At 27.5% G+C, this 24,427-nt stretch overlaps 1 protein-coding gene across 3 annotated transcripts in view; it reads left to right on the top strand.

Annotated features, from left to right (window-relative positions):
- Positions 1 to 14,049: 14,049 nt before the first annotated feature.
- LOC135925051 (ATP-dependent Clp protease ATP-binding subunit clpX-like, mitochondrial) overlaps positions 14,050 to 24,427 on the top strand; it is a 40,956-nt gene continuing 30,578 nt past the window's right edge. For 2 of the 3 annotated variants that reach the window (XM_065460202.1, XM_065460201.1), the window contains exons 1-5: positions 14,050 to 14,179; positions 20,742 to 21,057; positions 23,114 to 23,256; positions 23,496 to 23,690; positions 24,023 to 24,301. In XM_065460202.1, coding sequence (XP_065316274.1) covers positions 14,104 to 14,179; positions 20,742 to 21,057; positions 23,114 to 23,256; positions 23,496 to 23,690; positions 24,023 to 24,301 — 1,009 coding nt within the window. In that variant the 5' untranslated portion in view covers positions 14,050 to 14,103. The remainder of the gene's footprint in view (positions 14,180 to 20,741; positions 21,058 to 23,113; positions 23,257 to 23,495; positions 23,691 to 24,022; positions 24,302 to 24,427) is intronic. The other variant, XM_065460203.1, reaches the window with a different exon arrangement.

Genomic DNA, 24,427 nt, shown 5'->3' with positions numbered 1-24,427 from the left:
ATAATTTTAAACCCAAAGAAAAATAAATTTTCGAAATCTTTTTTATATATTAAAAAATGATATATATAAGAAAAAATTAATAAATTTTCGAAATCTTTTTTATATATTAAAAAATGATATATATAATAATAATTATTTCTTTATAAAAAAAAATAATTTTTTTGAAAAAAACGAAATTGAAAAAATAAATTATTATAATTATTCACAACAGTATGAACCTATTATTTGATAATGGTTATATTTAAATTTTATTTATATACTTAATAAATACATATATGTTGTAAATAATTGTATCAATATTTAATAAACAGTTGGAAAACCATTAATAACTTTTATTTTGAAAGATAATTTTTCCATAAAATATATATAAATTATTATATTTGAGTTATATAATAAAATTGAAATAGAAATAATATAATATCTTTTAAAAGTAGGAATAGCAATATTTTTATTACAGTGAAACGAGTGTTAAAAATCAACTAACAATAAAAGGGAATAAATATAATAAAGTTTTATTTTAATTTAATACAACAAATGACTATATTTGATAAACTAGGAGGGAAATGGGAGTGTTTCGAAGAAACATTTGTAGTTCCCCTTTAGGATTTCAAATTGGACTTTTTGTTTAAGAGATAGGGACTCGTTTTTAACCCCTGTCCTTAACGAAATTCTTCTACCCAATTGATTTAAGAACTTTAGGGATTGGGGACCGGGGTTTCCAAGGACGCTAAAAATTAGGGGAATAAATATAAAAGAGTTAGGGAGGAATCTATATTTATTAATCTTATTGGTTTCTTGTAGTTCCAAGGGGTCGGTATTTCCGTTAGCCGGAAAGGAGGTAACACAAGAGACGTCCCAGACAAGTCTTTTGCCGCCGTGCCAAGACGTTAAAGACATGCCGTCAGTACGCTTACCGTCAGCATTTAGGAGACCCAATGGCTCCAAGCTATTGGGGAAACCGGCCGAAATCAAGGCTTTGCCGATTAACCTATTAAGGTTGTCGTGCCTCAGGAAACGGCCACTGACTTTGAGGCACGAGAAACAATGTCTAGAGAAAGGATCAACCTGTTTGTGACAGGCAGCACAGGTGTCCACAGAAGGGATAAGGCAACCAAGCCTATGGCCAATGGCAGTTTGAAACTCATCGTCTGTGAGTAACGTTTCCTTTTTACCACTCGGAATCGCGTCTAGCCATTCATGGCCGTTAGAGTTTTTTTTGCGTTTCTGAGCAGTTGAAGGTTAGTTAGCTCAGGATACATACAAAGTTTTTCAAACGAGCATTGAAGCATAGGGACCAGGAAGCTCTTTAGATGACAGGAAATTGGCTGCTCGGAGTCTTGGGTGATTAGAGTAAGCCACTCTTGTTTAGCTGAAAGGGGATCGTCCAACTCGATAAGCGAGGAAATAGAATCGGCGAAGGATATTCGAGATGAAAGAAAACACGCAATTGCCATAAGGAAGGGGGGTGACAATCCCAGTCCACCCCGGTAAGCGGGCATAGAGGCGAGGGACCAATTGAAATCGGAAAAATTTAAGCCTAAAAGGGATTCGATAAAATGTTTAAATTTTAATTCGAAGACCTTAAGGAGAGTATTGTACTGGAAAACGGTGGAAGATTTAAATAAATGTAAGAATTTAGGTAGAAAAAGACATTTTTTGGTGAGAAAGAAGAACTGATGCTTGGGGAGATGAGGAAGATTCTTGAGTGAATTGGAAAGGGACTGGATCAAATCGTCAAAAGTTTTTTGACAAAAGGAGGTTGAAAAACCGATAGGGGAACCTAAAAGACAGAGTTCCTCGTGCGGAATGATTGTAAAATCTAAGGGAGGAATAAAATCCTTATTGTTGAGGGAGGAAATTTCACACTTTTTCCTATTTAGGGAAAGACCAATTTTCGAGGCTTCCATTTCAACGTACTCTATGGCCGACATAACATTGGATAAAGAACCGCCAAAAGAGCCATCGTCGAGATACCATAAATTAAGGTCTAATTGGAAATTAGACTTTAAATATTTGATCAAATCATGAATCCCCATAGTAAAGAGCAGGGGGCCTAGAGGATCACCTTGCTGTATCCCCTCTTCGGAGGATATGGAAAATTCCCCGAATTTGAGTAACGAAGGGAATCCATAACAGGAATTAAGGAAATTCCCATACTTTGAGAAATGGTGTAAAAAAGATGGTAAGAATGACCTCCTATGGATGGTGTTGAAGGCATTTCTGAAGTCTAACTTGCAGAAAACCTTATCGGCCTCAGTATTTATAAAAATACGCGCAACATGTGAGGCCACTTCACACCCACCTCTCACTCCAAATCCTAACTGTGAAGGAAATAAGAAGGAACTGGCCTTAGCGAATCCTATTTACAATAGCCTTGGCGACTAAACGACGAAAGAATGACCCTATGGCTATGGGTCTAACGCCGCCATCCGGTTTGGTCAAGGAGACAAGACGGGCGCCAAAAATAATAGGACGAATGCAAAGGGGAACTTCGTGTACGAGGATATTATTGCACAGTTCGGTTAATGCTTTCAACAAAGGGTCGATGAAACCACTATCAGAGCATTGAATTAGCTCCACAAAGAAACCAGGTCTGAAGCTGTCCAACCCACCTGTCGTCCCTTTTTTAAAGGACTTTAAGCACTTAAGTACTTCGTCACAGGTAAAGGGAATAGGGGAGGAGGCATGCGGGTGGATGTTAAAAGGGGACGCTCGTGGATATTTTTCAAGAAGTTGTTTAAATATGGTAACGTTGATAGGTGAAATAGAGTCATCGGAAGACAATATTCGGGCCGCACCGCTAATATCTCCAAGATCTAGTTTTTCGGAGATCAATTTGTGACGGAAGGAGTTGGGGTTTAAAGCGTAAGAAGGAGAAAATTCATCGATAATTGTATTTCCAAAATTGGAAACTTTTTCCTTAATTAAGGCAGATAAGTTATTTATTTTATTTTTGGGTTTAACTAGGACTCGAAAACAAAAACTAACCAGGTCTAACCATAAGGGTAGTGAGGAGAAATCCGAATTCAAATTATTTATAAGTGACGTGAGGAACCTTGAGATAGACTCTCGGGCGGCTATAGGGATCCTAGAAAGAACTGGGGGCTTATGCGAATTAAGGAATAAATCAACAGAGCTTGAGGAACAAGGTGGACTGGGGTCATACGAGTGAGGAGCGTTAATTAAAGGATCTGGGCCGTAAGAGAGGGGAAATTTTCCAGAATTGTGGCACACGGGTGAACCATGTTTCCTAAACACGCCATTTAAATTAAGCGAAACTATTTTTAAGCATACTTGACAACAAGAGTTAACCATGAGATGGCTTTGAAAGGGAGAAAACACAAAAAAAAATATATTAAAGGATATAATTTTGATTGGAAGAAAGAAAAAAAAAGAAGATATTAATTAGGGAAATGGGGAAAAAAAAACCAAAATTGGGAAGAGAGGAAGATACCTGATCTATCCTTTCAGAAGTATTATCGAGATTAGAGGGGTTGGTAAATTTGAAAAAAATAAAATAATAAATAAACAATAATATTTATAAAATAAGACTAGGTACATAAAGTATAAAAAGTATTATTACAAAAAAAAAAAGGGGGGGGGGGGTATAAACAAGAAAAAAGGGGGAAAGAAAAAATCAAAAATTGAAAGAAAAAAGAAAGATTATGAACAATCGAAATTAGGAGGGTTGGTAAATTTAAAATAATAATAAATTAGATGCATTGGCAAATAAAAAAATAATCGAAAATACTGGTAAACCAAGGAATGCAAAAAAAAATAATTAAACTTTGTCGGGGAAATCTTTAGGGTGTGGTGATGTAAAAAGAATTCAAATTTAAGGAAATTTTTCTACGGCCGCAAAATAGGGAAATCTTAAGGTTGTCTTAGAACTATTCGTTACACAAAAGAAGTTAAGCGCTTCTACTATTTGAAAAAGAAAGGTTTGATAGGGCAAGCCCCCCTCGATAGTGCTTTCAGCGAATGTTGATATGTAGTTGGAAGAGCGATAATTGATTATTTCGAATATGTTGGCATAATATTATCATCTTTGAAGAGTGTAGATTATTATATTTTAGAAATCGACGTTTTAATTGGACAAGATGTCTTTTTTTTTGGGAGAATTGAAAAGGGACGATATTTTCCGTGAATGGAGAGAACATTATCTACGACCTTATATAAGAAATTGTTGGAGAAAATCATCGTAGGAAAGAATAGTCAATTTTGATAACTATGATCGGGCATTAGTAGAGGCTCAGGGAATAAGAAAATCCAGAAAATATAAAAACCGGAAGAGGAGATATGCTCAAAAATAAATAAACTATTGTTTTTTTTATTGCTCGAAAATTGTGCTTTCCGCGAATGTTGATAAGTAGTTGGAAGAGCGATAATTGATTATTTCGAATATGTTGGTATAATATTATATAATCTTTGAAGAGTGTAGATTATTATATTTTAGAAATCGACATTTTAATTGGACAAGATGTCTTCTTTTTTTTTTAGGAGAATTGAAAAGGGACGATATTTTCCGTGAATGGAGAGAACATTATCTACGACCTTATATAAGAAATTGTTGGAGAAAATCATCGTAGGAAAGAATAGTCAATTTCGATAACTATGATCGGGCATTAGTAGAGGCTCAGGGAATAAGAAAATCCAGAAAATATAAAAACCGGAAGAGGAGATATGCTCTTTATATATTTTTATAAATAAATTTTTCTAAAAATCAACCTTGAATTTTTTTTCATTTTCTATTTATTGAAATAGTAATAATTGAAATTAAATATGGACAAGCAATTAATTAACAAGATTAATCGTTTTTAAATTAATAAAAAGAAATTATGTTGTAAATATAAATTTGTAATAAAAAATGGAAATTTTTTTTTGATCTTCTTTGAAAATGTACAAGTAAGATTTTTGTTATTTTATCTAAAATTTTAAATCATTTTTTGTAAAAAGTCTTTTTGATATTTGAAAATATTTTAGAATTTCTTAAATGTAATCTATTTTGAAATTTTGCACCAATTTATTTCGATAAAAATATGATATACTATAAATTTTTATAATAACTTCGATAAAATAATTAATACATAAAAAATATAATTATAATTTATCAAAATATTCTTTTGTTCCACGAATTTGATGATGGTACCTATTTAGAAATTAAAAGAGTTAATATTATAATTATTTATACAAATCAATTAAAAGGATTACCTAATTAATCAGTTGCCCGCGATAACCCAACTCCAAATAGTTTTGCATGTGATTGTAAAAGTTAGTAAAGTCATAAGGAATAAATCCGTGTAAGAGCTGAATAATATTCCCAATAATTTCATCTCTTGAATTAGGGCGGGGTTTATTGCTCGATATTTATTTTTCAAGACTCCAAAAAAAATTTCGATGGGATTTAGCTGAGGTGAATATGGTGGTAGATATTCAATCCTATCTTTATATGCATCGATAAGATGGCTTCTATGGATAGATGCATTATCCATTACAATAATTGCATCTGGTGGTAAGACACTGATAAGCTCTGTCATAAAATCACGGAATAACAACCCATTATAAGCTCCTTCGATTATTTTATAATGGATTACCCCTCCAATTCCAATTGTACAAAGTCATTTTTACCCTTAGAGGGTGAAATTTTTATTACTGGACGGACATTATATGGTGCCCAGGCGTAGATTGGTACAACGTGCAAGTTTATTCCAGTTTCATCTAAGAAATATAATTTTTCTCTTGGGGTATTTAAGATCTTTACACAATAGATTTGACTAATATTGATTGCCCCAGGAGTATTTCTTCTATCAGGCTCCTTGCCAGCTCTTTTTTTCGACCAACCTATATTTTTTATATATTTGCTAATTGTTGTTTTCGTTCTTGGACTACCAGGAGGTAAATTTTCTATTATCTGCTGGATAGTAAGAGTATTATTATCCATCAATAAATTTATGATGAGTCTTTCAATTATGGAAGTATCTTTTTTTTACTTCCTCTTTTTTGAATATTATATTCTTTTAAAGGTTCTCCATTTTTATCTGGGAATGTGTCCCGTCTAAATTTATGAACTGATACTGTAGACATTTCTACGTATTTTGCAATGTTTTTAATTTTCATCTGTTCTCTTTCTGGCATTGATAACATTTTTTTGGTAACTATATCTATTTTTTCTTTATTCCAATATTTGTGTATTCTTTTTGGTCTTTGAATTCTCGACGAAGATTGGGAGTTTTCATTTAAATTGGAAAAATTAATATTACTATTGGATAATAAAGATTCTATATTAAACATTTTTTTTAAATATTTAAGAAAAATTTAAAAAATTAATAAATATTATTTTACTTATTTAAGAAAAATTTAAAAAATTAATAAAAGTCTAACACATTTTTTTATTTTTAATTAAATTTCCAACACAACGATTAATCTTGTTAATTAATTACTTGTCCATATTTAATTTCAATATGTATTAAATTAAAATAAAACTTTATTATGTTTATCCCCTTTTATTGTTAGTTGATTTTTAACACTCGTTTCACTGTAATAACTAGGGTTTTCATTTTCTTTGTTGGTATTATCTTGATCTAGCTATTATTCAATAATAAATATCAAATAATAGTAATATAATGTAAAGAAATTATAGTATCATCAAAAGAATCAAAAGACATATTTTGCCCAATATTTATATCATTAAGTGGGTTAGCAATTTTATTAAGGTATGATGCAGTCTAATAAAATATATTTGGTAATATCATCAATATTTTCTTTTAACCATATATAGTGTTCAACATATACCTTTTAAATTAAATTATAATATAATTTTTATTTTTACCAGATTTTGTGGGTGAAAGAATAAAATTTATTAAATTTAGCCTTACAGCTAATAATTTCTTTTTCACTAGATCATAATTCAAATTATGTTTTTCCTATTATTTCCTCACAAATTTATTTTCCTATATTCTACAGAATCTCTGAATTTTAAGACATTTTTGCACTAGAGGTCCTTGTGCACTCTTATGCTTTCTATAAAATTATATTCTGACACTAAAAAATATATTAATATAAAAGGCTATAATCGTTTGGGTTGATAAATTTATAAAAATTAACAGCATTAAAAATTGTACTTACTAATTTTTTTATAAAAATTTCACAAATAAATAAATTTTGATTAAATTTTTATTCGAATTTATTTATTTTAATTTTTTTTTTTTTAAATTAATTTTTATAAATACCGAAAAATGAAATTGGACACCATTTTATTTTTACATTAAAAATATCTTGTTATTTTTTTCTTCAAAATGTATTTATTTATTTATATTTTTATGATTTTGGAAGCAGCCTCAGATAAATTCAGATTGTATGTTTATATTATATAATTTGATGATTTATATAGTTATCTCCATTTATTTTGCCTTTATTTAATAAATTTCAATATAAAATTGAAATGAAGACTTTTGAGAAATAAAATTCATATATGTATTTAACTTTAATTTGCTTCACTTGCGTTTTAATTTCATCAAAATTACTCATATGAACTTTTGGATGTTATAGTATTATAAATTACTTAATAATTTTTTGATTAAATTGATCTATAAGTTTTTTAATGGTTGAATCTAAACTTTAATCCTGTTTTTTCCAGTTTCTACAATTAGTGTGCGCTTCAATATTTTATGATACTTCAGATGTATAGAAATTGATTTAAATGGAATAAAGAACTTTATGGTTTTCAAGTTTTTCCTGTGTCTTAAAATGATTTAGAAATAATCTGAGCCATAGATGCCTCTAAGAAAGGTGTAGTAGGCGATTGATGGTTGAGACCAATTATTTTTTTTTCAAGAATTTTTCATGAAGTTGAAACTAGATATTCTGTTATTGAACAGGAAGCCTTAGCGGTTATTTTTGGATTAACCAAGTGTGAATATTTAATTGGTAGAAAATTTGTGATTTATACTGATCATAAACCATTGGTTTATTTGTTTAAAAAAGATAGCAATGAATTAATGATATCCACGAGATTACAACGTTGGTTGTTACTGGTGGGAAGCTTTAACGTAGAAATTAAATATCGGCGAGGGAAAGAAAATTATTTGCCAGATATTTTGTGTAGATTAGGATCGGAATGTGCAGATCCTGAAATAATGGACAATATAATTGTAGATAGATAAAATGCATTAGTGCGTACTCTATTATATAAAGGGAGGTCCTACAACTTGGGAGGATCTTAGATCAAATACTTTGAGATATAAGGATTTAAGTTAATTAAAATTGCGTTTAACGGGTGAAAAACATTGGAAAAGCAGGCATGATTCATATAAAAAAATACAAAATGAATTGTCAATTGTGGATGATTTTATAATGCGTGGGAATCGTGCTGTAATACCATTTAAATTGCGCTTAGATTTTATGTTTATTTCATGCCGGTCATCTAGATAGAGATAAAATCATGGATGCATGAATATGTTTGGTGGCCCCTGGTATTATTTTGGAAAAAAATTACAAATAAATGTGTTCCATGTAATCCTGTAAAGAGTTGGGAGGCGTGTGGCCAAAGTCAAGTCAACCGTGGGAAAGGGTCCACAGATTTCTTTGATTTGGATAAAAAACATATTTTTTAATTTTAGTTTCATATTCTAAGTGGATTGAATATGAAGAAGATCATGGGTTACCAACCAAGGTTGTTATTAAATTATTACAAAAATTGTGGTCTAAATTTGGGATTCCTAAAACAATTGTGTCTGATGGAGGTCCAGCGTTTATAAGTAAAAATTTTTGACATTTTTATATATCATTACAAATAAAACATGTGATGGCTCCGCCATATCATCCTAGCTCAAATGGCCAGGCTGAAAGAATGGTAGCCATAGTAAAAAGTTGGATTAAAAAGGCCAAACAAGAAAAAACTGAGATTTGGATAACACTATTATATTATAATAATTCTAAAAATAAGGAGGGGTTTACTCTTGTTAAATTGTTCCTAGGTTGAAGAACCAGATTGCCCCTAGATTTTTTTAACCGAAAGGCAATGCTATTATATTACCATGTGAGAAAGTAAATATAAAGTCCTGCGGGACAAACTATATGGGCTCGTGTATTCGACAGAATAAAAACGCGAAAAAGGTATTATAATAGAGAATGTGGGTATAAAATTGAACCTTATAAAATTTGTGGTGGAACTACAGGAGTACGTCATCATGACCATATAAAGAAAAGATAACAATAAAGAATGTGAAATTATTATTAGATATATATATTTTTCAAAAAAAGGGTATCTTAATTAACCCAAATATTGCTGATAAAATCAGATATATATATATATATATATAGAAAAAAGGACATCATCTATATAATAAAATAGGCTGAAGAAAAATCAACTTTGGAAAAATATTTTGCACTTTAAATTAGCCATTTTGGACAATGGATATCTAGCTTCAACAACTCACCGGTTTAAAGTTACAAAAAAATCAGCAAATAGCCTAAACTTTTCATTAGCTTTTTTCACTGGAACCAATGGTGTAGCCCATTCACTATATTCCACCAGAATAATAATGCCATCTCTGACCAAACGGTCCAATTCGTCTTCAATTTCCTTTTTCCATTAGGAACTCGTCGACATGCTAAAAAAATGGGTGAAAATCCCTCTTTTAATTTCACATCTACTTGATAATCATTAAGACATACCAAAGTGTCATCAAAAATTATACCATATTTCTCCATTAAAATAGATATATCTTTTCACATTTTATTTAATTTATTAAATTCTAAATCAACAATTTGATCTTCATTAATTTCAATATTATTTTTAAAATTATCTGATTTAACAATTAATTCATCAGAAATTTTACACATATCAGAATTAATAAGGGATTCACTTCCTCTCTTATTAAATCCGTCATTTCTATTTCATGAATTTTATTTCGGACATTATACACAATAATTTTTCTTTCAGCATTATTTAATATCAAATCCCTATTTATTGTAAAAATATTCTAATAATTGTTTGGAGGACCAAGTTTGATTAACCAATCCCAACCCATGATAGTCTCAACATTTTTTTCTACCACCCATAAATCAAGAAAAAATGTTATATCATTGAGAACTATTCCCAATTTGGTTTTACCCAAAATCACAATTTCAGACCCATCAAATTGTCTCACACACATAAATTTTTTCCCAAGTGTACCCTCAGGCCAATATTTATAAAAATTTTCTGCAGACCTTATTGAAATGCTTGCCCCAGTGTCAAACAACCTTTCAATATTTTGTCCATCAAAATTTATATTAACATGAGGATATGAACATTTACTAACCTCTCTTTCAGTCATTAGAATTTTATTCATTCTAATCAGCTGAATTATATTTTTATATTTAAATTATCTCTAATATAATTAATATTCATGCCTAAATTCAACTCTGAATTTAATGGCCTCTGAATATGAATAACTTTTTTATTATTAAATATATCCGAAAAATTTTAATAACACTATATATATTATAAATTTTATTATTAATATATGATTTTTCGATATTTATATGATTCTCTTTCAAATCATATAGTCACTGCAATCCACTCATGGATTGAACATATTTCATAGCAATATGACTCATTTCTTCGCACTTGAAACACATTCGGTCATTATCCATATTATATATATCTTTTTCACTTAGATTTGAAATAATAGGATTTTTTATATTACAAACCATTAAAAACCATCTTTAAAATTTACTTCTTTCACCATACAATTTCTTTTTATATGACATGAGTCATTTATTTTTCGATCACACGAAAAACAATTTTTGCAATTTTCACTAAAATTATTTTTTTTATTTCTAAGTGTATCTATATCTCTAGAAAGATTTTTTAAACTTTCTCTAATTTCTTTGATCTCATGTGGAATTAAACATTCATTTCCACTTTGTTTAACATTATGAGTAACACTATTACTTTTTATAACCTCCACATGTTTTTTAATTTCATTCACAAGTGAATTTAAACTATCATTTATATCTTTCTATATCATAATATTTTCATAGGAGGTACTTCACTACTGTTTGACTCCTCATTCCCACTGGAATTATTTATTTTACGAATACTTGAATTTTTAAGTTCAAGTAAAATCAAGTTCAAACTATTTATTTTATATCTTCAGAAAAATCTAAAAACTTAGCAGATGTCATAGAAATCACATCCACACATTTGAATCATCTAACTTACTCACTTTATTTGTAAAATATTTTTTCTTAATTATCTTCACGAATTACTGCACAAAAATTAATGATATATATAAGATGAAAAATATTAAAGCTGTAACCACACAATAATTGGTCACATCCAATTTATCAAAACTCGAATTAAAAAAATTTAAAAATATTATTCTTATAAATTTGCATTTTATTAAAAGTAGAATTCCTATGAAAACTAATAAAATAATAAACCATTTAAAATACTTATAATAAAAACACTATTACCAAAAATTTAATAACTGCGTTGAATATATAAAAAAAAATTTTTTACCTTTAAATCCTTATAAGAATAATTTATTAGAACCCTGTTATAGAATCCTCCACGATGTGAACTGTGTCAAACTGTGTCATAGAAATTTTTTTTATAATAAATGTCTTAATTCAGAATACGAAAAATTCTAAGTCATGTGCACCAATTAATTAAAGAATTTATTATTAGATATTTATTTCTTTATTGATTTTAAATTTATACCCAAATTACAACAAAACATTTTTTTTAAAATTAATACAAGAATTAAAAAAGTTTTAAAGTCAAGTAAAAAAAATAATAATAAAAAGCCTTTTTTTTATAAACAATATATTTCTTTATAAAAACTACAAAAATGATTGACATTTTTATAATATTTTATTCATATTATTTTGTTTTAATTCTAACATCTGCAGTTGCTTTTTTGAGGAAAAAGAACGTCATTCGTTACTTGGTACAGAGAGTAACGTGTAAAGCGTTTATTTTTTTTATTAACCGTAAGTAACGCAACGTTACTTTAAATTTTTTCTTAAAAATTTGCGAAAAATATGATTTATTTTTATATATAATGTTTTTTTTTAAATTTCATAAATTTTAAGCAGTTTTTAATTCAGGTCAACTTCTAAGTTTTTCATTTTTATTTTATTTGTTACATCTTTTTTGTTAATTTCATACAGTCAAGATTGTCATTCTAATTAATATAGAATCAATCATGGTATGTTAATTTATATTCACTAACATAAAAATATATGTCAATAGTACTTATTTCTATGATGAAGAGGATTTATCCCCTAGCCCCAGTATGAAACATATTTTGAACATATAAAGAAAATTTAGGGCTTAGGTCTACACATTTCAGGTTTAGATTATGACCTAATTCAAATATTTCAACCTTGATGTCCAATAGCTCAAATCTGTAGTGATTTAAGACCGAATTAGACAAGTCTTGTCTTGATTATATTTAAGTATAATAAATTGAAAGTGAAATAACTGATTTGGATTCTACTAAAATCCTTTTTTATATGAAAAGTAAATCAATTATTGATATAAAAAGTCAATTATCGATATAAAAAAGTAAATAAATTTTCTTGTTGATATGAAAGTAAATTGTTATATAACAAAGTTACTCTTCTCTTGTATATAAATAATATAGATACAATAGCCAAAGGCTTAATTTTAAAAATAACAAAAAATATAAAACATAAATATGAATTCAGATTATTCTGATAAAATTCTGATAAAGATTTAAAAAAAAAATTTGATGAGGATCTGAATAAGGATTTTTGTGAAGATGATATGATTATGACTTTTGAAATAAAGTTATACCTAAACCCATCATAGCACAGGTAGAAGAATGCAGATCTGAGTCATTTAAAAAAACATTATTGCTAAAAATTATTTTGATATTTTTGTTTGGATCTTTAAGCAGTTAATAATTAATTTTGATTTTGTTCAGTAGTTCATGAGTTCTCACTGTTTTTGGAGATTGGGGTCTGCATAGACCTCACCTTTTTATCCATGTAGCTTTTATTTCCTTTAAAATTAATATATTAAGCGTAAATAAACACTTTTTATACAGCTTTTAAATTAAAAATTATATTATATTTGAACTTTAAATTAACATTAGCATTATAAATGTTATTTAATATTTTTTTATATACTATTATGACATTTTAAATAGCCTGCCACTTTTTTGATTCTTGGCAAAAGCTGTCATAAAATTTTTAAAAATGAAAATAACAATAAGAGTCACTAAATTAGAGTTTATTTAATATATGATATAAAATATGAAAGCTAAATAATTTAATTCTAAGAAATAGCATATCTAGATTGGGGTGCCAGAGAATTTCACCTTCTAGACATTAGTGTCATATTTTTCACCTGTGCTATTAAGGGTTAATATTTAAAATAAACTTCGATTAAAACTTTTATTTATTAAATTTAATACAGTCTACCGCCAGTAGAACAGATAGCAAGGTTTTGCATTTCTAGAGTTGACTCAAATACTGTTAAAAATTGAACTAATTTGCCATCACTTGTTTGTGGTGCCTCACTCTATACTTTAAATATATAAGCGGCGGCTCCAAATATAATGAAAACAAAAATATTAAAAAATAAAACCTTTTTCTTCTCTATCTTCTATGTGTCTATATAAAAATTGATTTTTTCTATTTTCATAACAATAATAAATAAAATGGATTCAAATTTAACACTTTTCAATGATAAATTTTTTTGGCGGGGAAGGGGGTGACTTAGCTGCTCCTCAAAATTTTAAAAGAAAGCTAAATATCAAAAAATGTTAGCGGGAGGATTAGCAACCTATCCTCCTCACAATACACCTCAGTGAACAATATTTAATTTATATTTAAAATGAATTATAATATTTAATTAATATAAATTTAAATTTTAACTGAAATAATATAAAAAATATATTGTAGTACTATTATTTATAGGCTAATTGTTTTCAATCCTGTTTTTATACAGTGTATTAGTACTGTATACATCTATTTTTAATTTAAAAAACACCCGAAACGAAAAAATATCTAATTTTTAAAAATCATCTGATTTCGTCATAATAATATTTTTGCTCTTTAATTTTATAGTTATTTTTAAATTTAATGCTGAAGATGAATATTATTGGAAAAATACCTTTCTCTAATATATATCCTAAGAATATGAAACCTTCACATAAGAGTAATGTTATATATTTAAAATATTTGTGGTGTAGGACGTTATTTTATTTAGCTCAGATTTAAATAATTCTTATATGCAAAATATCTATAATGAATTAACAATTTAACTTTGTAAGATTCATTAGCTAATAATTAAAATTTAATCAGAATATATATTATTTAACCAACAACGATTCATCATAAATTTCATATATTAATATTCTTCTAGCCATATTTTTAAAATACTTCTTTTTTTAATCATATTTAAGATTAAACATTATTTACAATATCAGGTTCAATTTAAATCCTACTTTCTTTATCTTTTATATTAGATGATTTAAGAAATCTATTATAACCAAATTGGAATTTATTCCTAGCTAACTTTTTACTATCAAAACTTTTACAAACCCCTTAATAGTTTACCTTCTATTGTCATCTATTGGTTTGATGATTTGTATTAGATAATAAAATTAGTTTTACTTAGTTGAATATATGCCAAAATAATTACTTTTCTTTATTAAAATATAATTAGGATTAAAATCCTAAAGGTTGGTCCATCAACCTTATTCCTGGACCAATCCAGTGGCAACACCATCCATAAAATATAGGTCTGGCCTGTGCTACAAAAATATTAATATTATATTTTCATGCTAATCTTCATTTTTTGCCTGTTATGATAAAATTTTGGAGGCTTGATCCAAAAATGTTTATTTTGCAGTTATCTAATCAGGATTTTTTTTATAACTCTGAATTTTGACCTGATCAAACTCACCCAAATTCATTTTAGGCAATTTTATAAGTACTGTACAGGTATATATACAAGGTGGGGGAAGTCCCCAAAACCAAAAAATTTAGATTCCTGCCATAATATTTTTCACAAATATTTATGTTTTATGATTAATAATTTAGATTTTTTTAATAATCAGTCCTACCTCTTATTGCATATATATTCCAATTGCATTTATTTATTATATTCATAGCAGAAATAAATACGATACTAATTTATTTATCAATTAAAATATTGATTTCAATTTCCTAGCCATTGTATTTATCTATTTCCCACTATATCACTTGAAACTTTTAACTGCAAAATTAAAGTAAATATTTCAAAAAAAAATGATCTCAATTTGAAGACTATTAGAATAACTGAAAGCATTATATTGGAACTCAAAAAATTAGAGAAAATATAGATAACAAATTTCATAAATTATATGTCATTGTTGAATCAAAAGTCTTGCATAAAGGTATGCCCATTGTTCCAATTCAAGCTGTTTAGAAATTATAAAATAAATCTCTTTATCTACCTCTTGGATACTTTTATAACTCAAATGAATGAAATCATAATTAGACATTACAAATCTGTAGATATTATGATCACAGTACATTAAATTATCCCATGATGCATTAATAGTGTAATACACACCATAGTATAAAAGGTAAAGATGGTTGATAATGTTCCATAAAATGCTATTGATACTTTGCATAATTTCAAACACATTTTAGTCCATTTTCTTAATATATAAAAATTATTATATATATAGCAACTACCAGGCCTCTAGGTCTCTATATTTGATTAATGATTGTAATTTAATACATTGTTTTATAAATGAATAAAATTAACCCTATATATTATCTTTACATCATGTGTCGATTAATATGCCGAATTTTAAAAACGGCTAATTCTATAAAAATATTACACAAGTCTGAAAATTTTGCTCATAGATGGCATAATGGTTTGGACATATATTAGCGAAATCTCGAGGCTTAGGCAATATTTTTTTAGCTAAAATATTGAGTTAGCTGTTTTTAAAAATGGCTCAAAGCAAGCCGTTTGACAACACTAGCACCGATTCCTATTTTCTATACTCACATTACATTATTTATAACTTAAGAGAAAAAAATAAATAGGGTTGCACATATATAACTAGACTTTTTGAGGGGAATATATGTGTCATATTCCTCGAAACCTTAATTCATAAAATATAACACTAAATAATGGGTGATATTATTATGTGCAGCAAACCAATATTTATGAATGAGCTATTATAAATATTATATTTGCAATTATGTAATAAAATAATTTTTTAGTTTTCCAAACGTTCCAGAACTGTTCTCTTTTATTAGTTTAGGACAAGTGCATAATTACTGTAGACCGATAGAGTATATGTCTCTCTATGGAAAGAACTTATTTGAATAATATTTTAAATAAAATTCTAATATATATATATATATATAACTTTTTGATGATAATTTTTAAACGATGGCAGGTAGTGAGTCAGATCGAAACCGATGTTGACATATAATATTCATTTATATTTCAAAATTACACAAACATAATACTTCTCAATTTTTTTTATGGATTTACACGTTTTAAACCACCCTAGTTTGTTTATTGCCAGCTCTATAATTAATATTTTTTGAGTATCTTTTTAATGTATGAACCTAATATATAACTGTTTATCAAATTAATTATATAAAACTATATTCTAAAAGTTCAAAAATTTGTTTTATATTAGCTCTAATTATTTTGATATTTTTAAAATATCTTTTAATATATAAAATAAATATAAAATCTAATAGGGCGAAATTATGTTTTGATGTGATGCTTAGATTTAATGTCATTTTATTCTATAAACAATAAAGGAATAACTGATTTTCTATAGGTTTGAAATTGAAATAAAATGATTATTAAAAAATATTGTCTAAAAAAATAGTAATATGATATTTGATTAAAGTTGTGGGGCTTCAGTTATGGGTAGTATAGTTGGAGATACCTGGCCAGTTAGTCTATGGGATCGAGTATGAACCATAATAATATTAAACAGACAGAACTTATTTAAATTTTATCACGTACAAAAAAAAATTAATTATAAAAATTTATAAACCAAAAATATAATATATACATAAAACATAAAAAAAATAAAAAGCGAAATTATAAATTAAAATAAAATTGACCCAAGATAAAAATAGAACGTTTTTGCCAAAAGGAGTTGTGTAGGTTTTATCTTACATAATTAGAGATAAAACCTACCCCCCCCCCAATACTTTTCGGAAGCCAAATTATACCATTGGATTCAGGGCGATCTCCTGGACCTTAATATCTAATTTATATATTTATATTTACTGAACACCTAAGGAATCCAAAAATATGAAAAACCCCTGATTAAAAAAGAACACAAAAACCATATGTTTTACTTTTAATGTAATTAAATCAAACAAAAGAGAGATCTAAAAACAAACTTTATTTGTATTTAAGACAAAACAAAAAAGGGATAAAAAAAACTATTTTTAATTGAAGTGTATTTAAGGCTAAACAAAAGAGGGATAAAAACTAGATTAAAATAAAATATGGAATACATATTTAACAGATTCCTCTTCAGAATTTGTCTGATAGGACAACCGTTAGGGTGCACTAGATGATGTTTATTCATCTATAAAGGTGCATGGTTTAAATCTGATTAATTCTGGATCAAAATTCTATTCTATCACCTTTGATCTATGGACAGATCATTTTAAGCGTCGAAATTATAAAACATTTGGTCTTCGTTATTTAAATGAAAATTTTGATTTAAAATATTTTACCCTGGTAATTAGAAACTTTACGCAAAAGCATACGGGTGAAACCATATTATCTGAGATCGATAAGGTAATCCATTTAAAAAAAATAATGTAGATGGTAACTGGTGCTAAGGCAATGCCAAAATAAGCGCCAGATTGTGGGATTATAAGCCTCATATATGCTTAGGGCATAATCATAATTTAGTTATGGTTGATGACATAAAAAAGTTGCCTGACTAAAAAAAAATTAGAGAAATCATTTCAACCCTCAGATATCGAGTAGTTGATTTAGAATGTGAAATTGAGGATGAGCATTGTAAATGCCTGTAATCGATTTATAAGACAGGCCATATTTTAGATATTGATAGTTCTGATCCATACCTTGATGAACATTTTAATATCTTTGGTAAGGCTGATATTATAAATTGCATTTTGCACCAATAAATTTAATTAATATTAAAAAAATTAAATTTCCCTACCCGCTGGCACTTAATTATGCTAGAAAGTATCCGTAGTGTTCAAGATTTCTATAAATAATGTTCTAAATAAAATAGAAAAACATCTTTAAAACCCTTTAATACCTTGATATAATTAACGGACTTTACACATTATTAAATCCATTCAGTGAGTCGGTGGAATTTCCCTCTCAAAAGGGATCAACAATAAATTTAGGATTTATTTCGCAGTGAAATATAAACACATATACTAATCAATAAATCTGATTGCATATTACCGAACTTCAAGTATTTATTTTATCTTATATTTTTATTAATAAAATTATATTATAAAAATTTGATATTAGCGACACTACTTCAAAATCTTAAAATTGTTTCAGAATATATTAATTTGAACTTTACGACATCATTGCAATTTTTAATTAGACATTTATAACTTTTGAGCATGATAGAAATGCACAGAGTTAGATTCAAGTTGGAGATACTGGGTAAACATCCAGTTCATATATAGCTATAATAGCTCTTAAATAAACTATTCGCAATGATTATAACAACATTAGCAATATAGAGCAAGAATGCCATATTTTTCTCAGCCAACTTAGTATACCAGAAGAGAATGCACTGACTATTTGGGGAAAAAGCTACTGGAACTTCCTAGGCTTGCTAATTTATCTAGGAAGGTTCTTTATATACCTGCAACCAGTTCACCTAGGTGAAGAATTTTTTCTATCGCTGGATTAATACTCAATGCAAAAAGATATTTTATATCCCACGAATCTTGATAATACTATTTATTCATGTTAATTATAATTTTATTTAATCTTTCTAATTTAATATATTTCTTACTTTATATTTTGGTGTTGTTTATGTGACTGATCTGAGTAAAAATGTAATTCCTTCGTCTATTTCTGAGAATAAGAAAAACAAATTTAAATAGGAGTGAAACAGAAAATAATCTAAAAAATTTACTATATTAACAATGTTAGAACTAAGTGCGCCCAAATAAATTATAAAAAAAATGTAATACATTGTTATTATATTAAATTCATTAAAAAAAATTTTAAATTAATAGCGAAATCGTCACGCCGCCGAACGCCAATAAAATTTTTTAAACGCCGCCGTTAATTGTGGCTTCGTCAATCAATATATATAATGCTTAATTATCAACCGTATTAATTGTCTTTTTTTCAATGCAGATATATATTTAATTCATATTATTTTGCATTGAAAGTACTATATTTATATTATCTTCCTTTGAAAGAACAACTTAAGATAAAGACATTGAAATAAATGAACATTGTAAGCAAATTGTTATTTAATTATTGTTATATTGGATTTTTTATTGTAGGTGTGCTAACATATGACTAGTTTCGTTCTAATACTCATCAGATATATGTTGAGCTGAGATTTGAATCGGATTAGTGTCATTTGTCTGTGCTTACGAGTACCACCTTCCTAATAAACTGTAAATGGTGATAAATATTTTTTATACATCGATTTTACAAAGTAAATGATAAATCAGAAGGTGAAAATTTTAAGCCTTCGCAAGATTTAAATTTCAAGCTCATCCCAGATTTTTTTGAATTATATTTGACCCTGGTATTTATATTAAATCCTGCCCAGATTTTTATATATTTTTGGTGGGTTGGCTGGTTAATTTTAAACATTGCTGGGTCGGTTAAAATAATTTTAAAACTAGTGGTAGCAGGTTAAATTTTTTTAAACAATAACGGACGGTTCTTTAGTCCAGGGCGAAAATACTTAGTAATATTTATGTTATAAATCTAATGGCTAAACATTTTATATTTTATGAAAATTATACTGACAATGTCATATTTAGGTCAATAAACAAATTCTCATATTTTTGGAATATTTTTCTATTTTCTAAATATCACAACAAAAAATAGTTATTTTATGAATATAATACAATAATGATAACAACTATAAAAAATCAATAAATCATAAATAATTTTTAAGTTTAATATGTATCTATATATGACTAGTTATTACTGAGTTTCTAAAAAGCCCGCCGGGTCTATTTAAAAAAACGACTCGTATAGGATTTTGGCCAAAATAATATTGCTCATAGATGGCAGAAAGCTTTAGATTTCTATGGATATTTAAATTGGTATTCTAATTAATATATAATGAAAGAAATTTATCTTGTTAAAATTAAGTCTTATCAAACCTTAAATTTTGTTCTCGATATATTGTAGTATTTTATAAATAATCATGCAATTAACGGATATTTCTACATTGCTGATTGGGCTAAATTATTTTTTTTACAATTATTAATTATTCGTGTGCAGTCATAGACCTAAATGTACATAGAATAAGCATTAAGACAATATTGGCAAAATTGTTCAATTAGAGGCCATGATTGTTTGCCTTATTTATGCTTACTTTAATAGGAAATAGGGATGGTATATTTTATTTTAAAAAAAACGTTATAAGGACCATTGAATTTTTTTATTACAATAGGGCAAACAATCTTATGAATTTTTTTTCTTCATGATAAGTATTTATGTATGTCAATGTGTGCAGTATAAATATATACTTTTTTTTAATTAGGGGTGAAAATTGTAAATGAACACGAAAATAATTCCCGCTACATTAATATTCGATATACTCTCCCTCGCGGACGTTTAGATGCCTCTAACTACAATTCAGAAAACGTGATCTCCTTGTTAGCGGCAAATTTGAAAGAAACGTCCTTTAATAATGGTAGCATCTCCAATTTAATTTGGGAAGAGATCAGGAGTCTATCTTTTAAAAGCCCGGAAAATTTTAGATCCCTACTTCCCAGTCAATTGTATCCGATTCTCAATTTATCAGCAACCACCCATAATTTCAGATCGTTTCACGTGGATCCATTTAATTTAACCAAGTTAATGATTTTCATAAGTTATTATTTTTTAGACGAAAATAATTTAATATTTGTCAAATTTTCGCACACAATATAATAATATTTCAATTTCAAGGTTCATAATAAAATAACCTTGATCATTTATATAAAATATTTAAATAATATTAATTATATAATAATATAAATGGATTTCAAATAAACTTTTTATGGAGAATAACAGTTAAAACTAGGCAAAGCCTTTCTAATCACGGATTTATCAGAATTATCATTGGGTTGAGCCAGTGTTGTTAAACGGCTCGTTGTGAGCTAATTTTTAAAAACGGCTAACTCAATATTTTAGCCAGAAAAATATTGCCTAAACCTCAAGATTTTTATAATATATGTGCAGATCCTTGTTCCTTCTATTAGCAAAATCTTCCAGCTTGGGTAATATTTTTCTGGATGAAGTATTGAGTTAGCCTTTTTTAAAAATTGGCTCAAAACGAGCCGTTTAACAACACTAGGTTGAGCGTTATCTTTAAGATAAACATATATTATATTACGATACTTTTGCCGACTGTCCCCTTTTTGCTGATACAGTTCCTTTTACGAAAGCAATTTTTAATATGTCCCTTTCTCACTCAGAAGCGCTCTTTGTCCTTTTTAAAAAATATATAAGGTAAGTTAACTTCTATAGGTAACTTGGATATAACTTTCCTTACTGTTAATTAAATTTGAAAGTCCGGTCAGAAGCCTATCTGACGTATTGTTAAATTACTCTGGTATAGTTAACTCCTTATTATTGTTAATTAATTTTATTAACTCTCTATCTCATAATGTTTCGATTTAAGTTTAACTTCAATTTTTTTAAAGTTATTTTTAAATATCCGTGCAGGGCTTAAAACTTTTTTTTTTAATATCTGAGCCGGGCCGATTATTTTAAAATTAAATATTTTAAATCGCCAGGGCCAGTCCGAAATTTTATTTTTTTAAAATCAGGGCCGGGCTATGAAATGGTACCTCTGCAGCTCTCTGATAGAGAATGTATAATATTTATATATTAAATATTGAAAAATAAAAGGTTTATGTTTATTACAATTTCAAATAAATACATATACTTTTTATTTTTTTAAAATTATAAATCGAATTGTACAGATAAAGTTGACAGTTTATATATTTAAATATTAATTTTGTGATCCTAGTTTCCAAAGAAAAAAACACAAGATCATATTTACTCCATTCTATTTTATTAAAATAAGTGAAGTTCATACTGAATAAATGAAAGAAATTTTTTTTTAATGAGGTAGTATTTTTTTATTAAGACATTATGTAACGATCCAATATTTATATTGATTTTTATTTATTTATCTATCTATAAATAAATAAAAAACCAACAACTTTTACTTATGATTAAATTTATTCTGTTTTTTTTATTCTCCAAAAGTTAATCATCTCATTTAATATATCGGAAATTTTATGTCTCAATGTAGTGTTGTTAAACTACCCGATTTAGCCTATTTTGAAAAGGGTTAAATCAAGATTTTGACCAAATTATTAGTATATAAACCTCTAAATTTTGCTAATAAATATGCGAACCTTTCTGCCATCTATGGGTAAAATCAAAGCTTTAAAATCTTGAGTTTAGACCTTTTTGAAAATTTTCTAAGTCAAGACGTGTAACAACACAGCATTTTTAAATCCTTTTCTTGTCGCAGAGAATATAACAAAAAATTATATTAAATTTTTACCCTGTCATTTAATTATATTTTTTTTTAAAAAATTACAAATAAATTGAATTTTTGTTCCTACCGAATCGAATCTTTTTCTTTTTTGATTGGACTCTTTTCTTTTTTGGATGAGAAATCCTGTAACAAATTATTCATTGCACTTTATGCCCTTATAATTATAATAAACAAACTTGATATGCTCTTTCATACTCCTAATTATTATTGAAGGTGAAAAAACTTAAATACCTTAATGGATGTGTTGTCCTTCATTTCCAATATATAAAATGTTAATAAAGTTATATAGAATGGAAGGATATTATTTTTTCATCAAAATTATATTAAAAATAAATGTTACATTCATTTCATTTTAGCCTCTTTTTATCTCCATCTATTTATCCTAATTTGGCACCGAATTGTCATTACACTATTATATTTACGCTGAGAAGAAAAGGTGGTTCTAGCAGCAACAACAATAATAACTCATCCAATTCAAGTTCTTCTAAAGGCGGAAGTGGTAAAAAAATTAAAAATGAATATATATTATTGCATAAAAATATAAAGTTAAAATTTGCATAATTATTTTTTGGCCGCATAAAAAAAGTCTATCAATATATATAGCAATCTTGTAATTTATTCCTATGGTTTGGAAACTGATTTTATTGGTCATTTTCGAGGGGCATTTAATTATAAAGGTAATCATCTCTAAAGATTTTGCTTTGTATAAAAATTGAACTTATATATATTTATTAATAGGAAACAAAGACGATGGTGATAATACGAATAGCAAGGGGTTGCTACCACCACTTTCTACGACTAATTCTACTATTCAAATAAAAAATTTATCGTCCGGAAATGGTGGAAGTTCTTACAATAATACTACCGGCGGTCCAACCAAAATCCGTTGTCCCAAATGCGGGATGAATTGCTCGAATGTTGATACTTTGATATGTTAGTTCAGCTTGATAATATCGAAATTTTTTTAAACATTTTTCTCTTTTTTAAGAATGTTTTTCATGTAAAAAAGCATCTTATAATAAAATCATATTTTAATCATCTTTTGTTTATTACTTTTCCGGTTTAATTAACCCATAATTATGTATTTTGATAATCGTCACTAGTTATAGTCAGTCAATATAGCATGAATCACGACAAAAGGCAACTACTATCTTTTATTTTTTTTAATAAAATGTTTGCCTTTATTTGTAGTTTTTATTTAAAAATTTATTTTAAATTAAATTTACATGACACTTTTTTTTGCTAATCCGTTTATCGAATAAAAGATTCGCGTGTTTGGGAGTTGCTAAAAAGTAATGATTTGAGTTTAATTGTGTCATTGAAACCTGCCGGGGCTCCCGGACACAATAATCGAACCCATCATTTCTCTGATGATGATGCCTTTGACGGAAGCAAAAGTGACAAAGGTATTCATTTAGACAATGCCATGAAAGATGCATTGAGGAAGGAAATTGCAAGGAATTTTTTAGCCCACATGTCGCAAGCCGAGAAAAGGACTAGTCAAGGCACAGAGTTTTACAAGGAGAAGCTAGTGGCCTTTCCTCGTAAGTGCTAAAAGACCAATCAATCAAACATCCCCGAATTAAATTTTCCCATCTTGATAAATTTTACACATCTTTAAAAATTACTAGCCTTTTTTTATTATTTACATATATCGTAGATAATAAATA

This window comes from Gordionus sp. m RMFG-2023, chromosome 2, assembly GCF_954871325.1.
Source record: "Gordionus sp. m RMFG-2023 chromosome 2, tfGorSpeb1-WG-v2, whole genome shotgun sequence".
NCBI classification, from domain to species: Eukaryota; Metazoa; Nematomorpha; class Gordioida; order Chordodea; family Parachordodidae; genus Gordionus; species Gordionus sp. m RMFG-2023.
The sequence above is the reverse complement of the archived record's forward strand: the minus strand, read 5'-3'. Positions and strand labels throughout refer to the sequence as shown.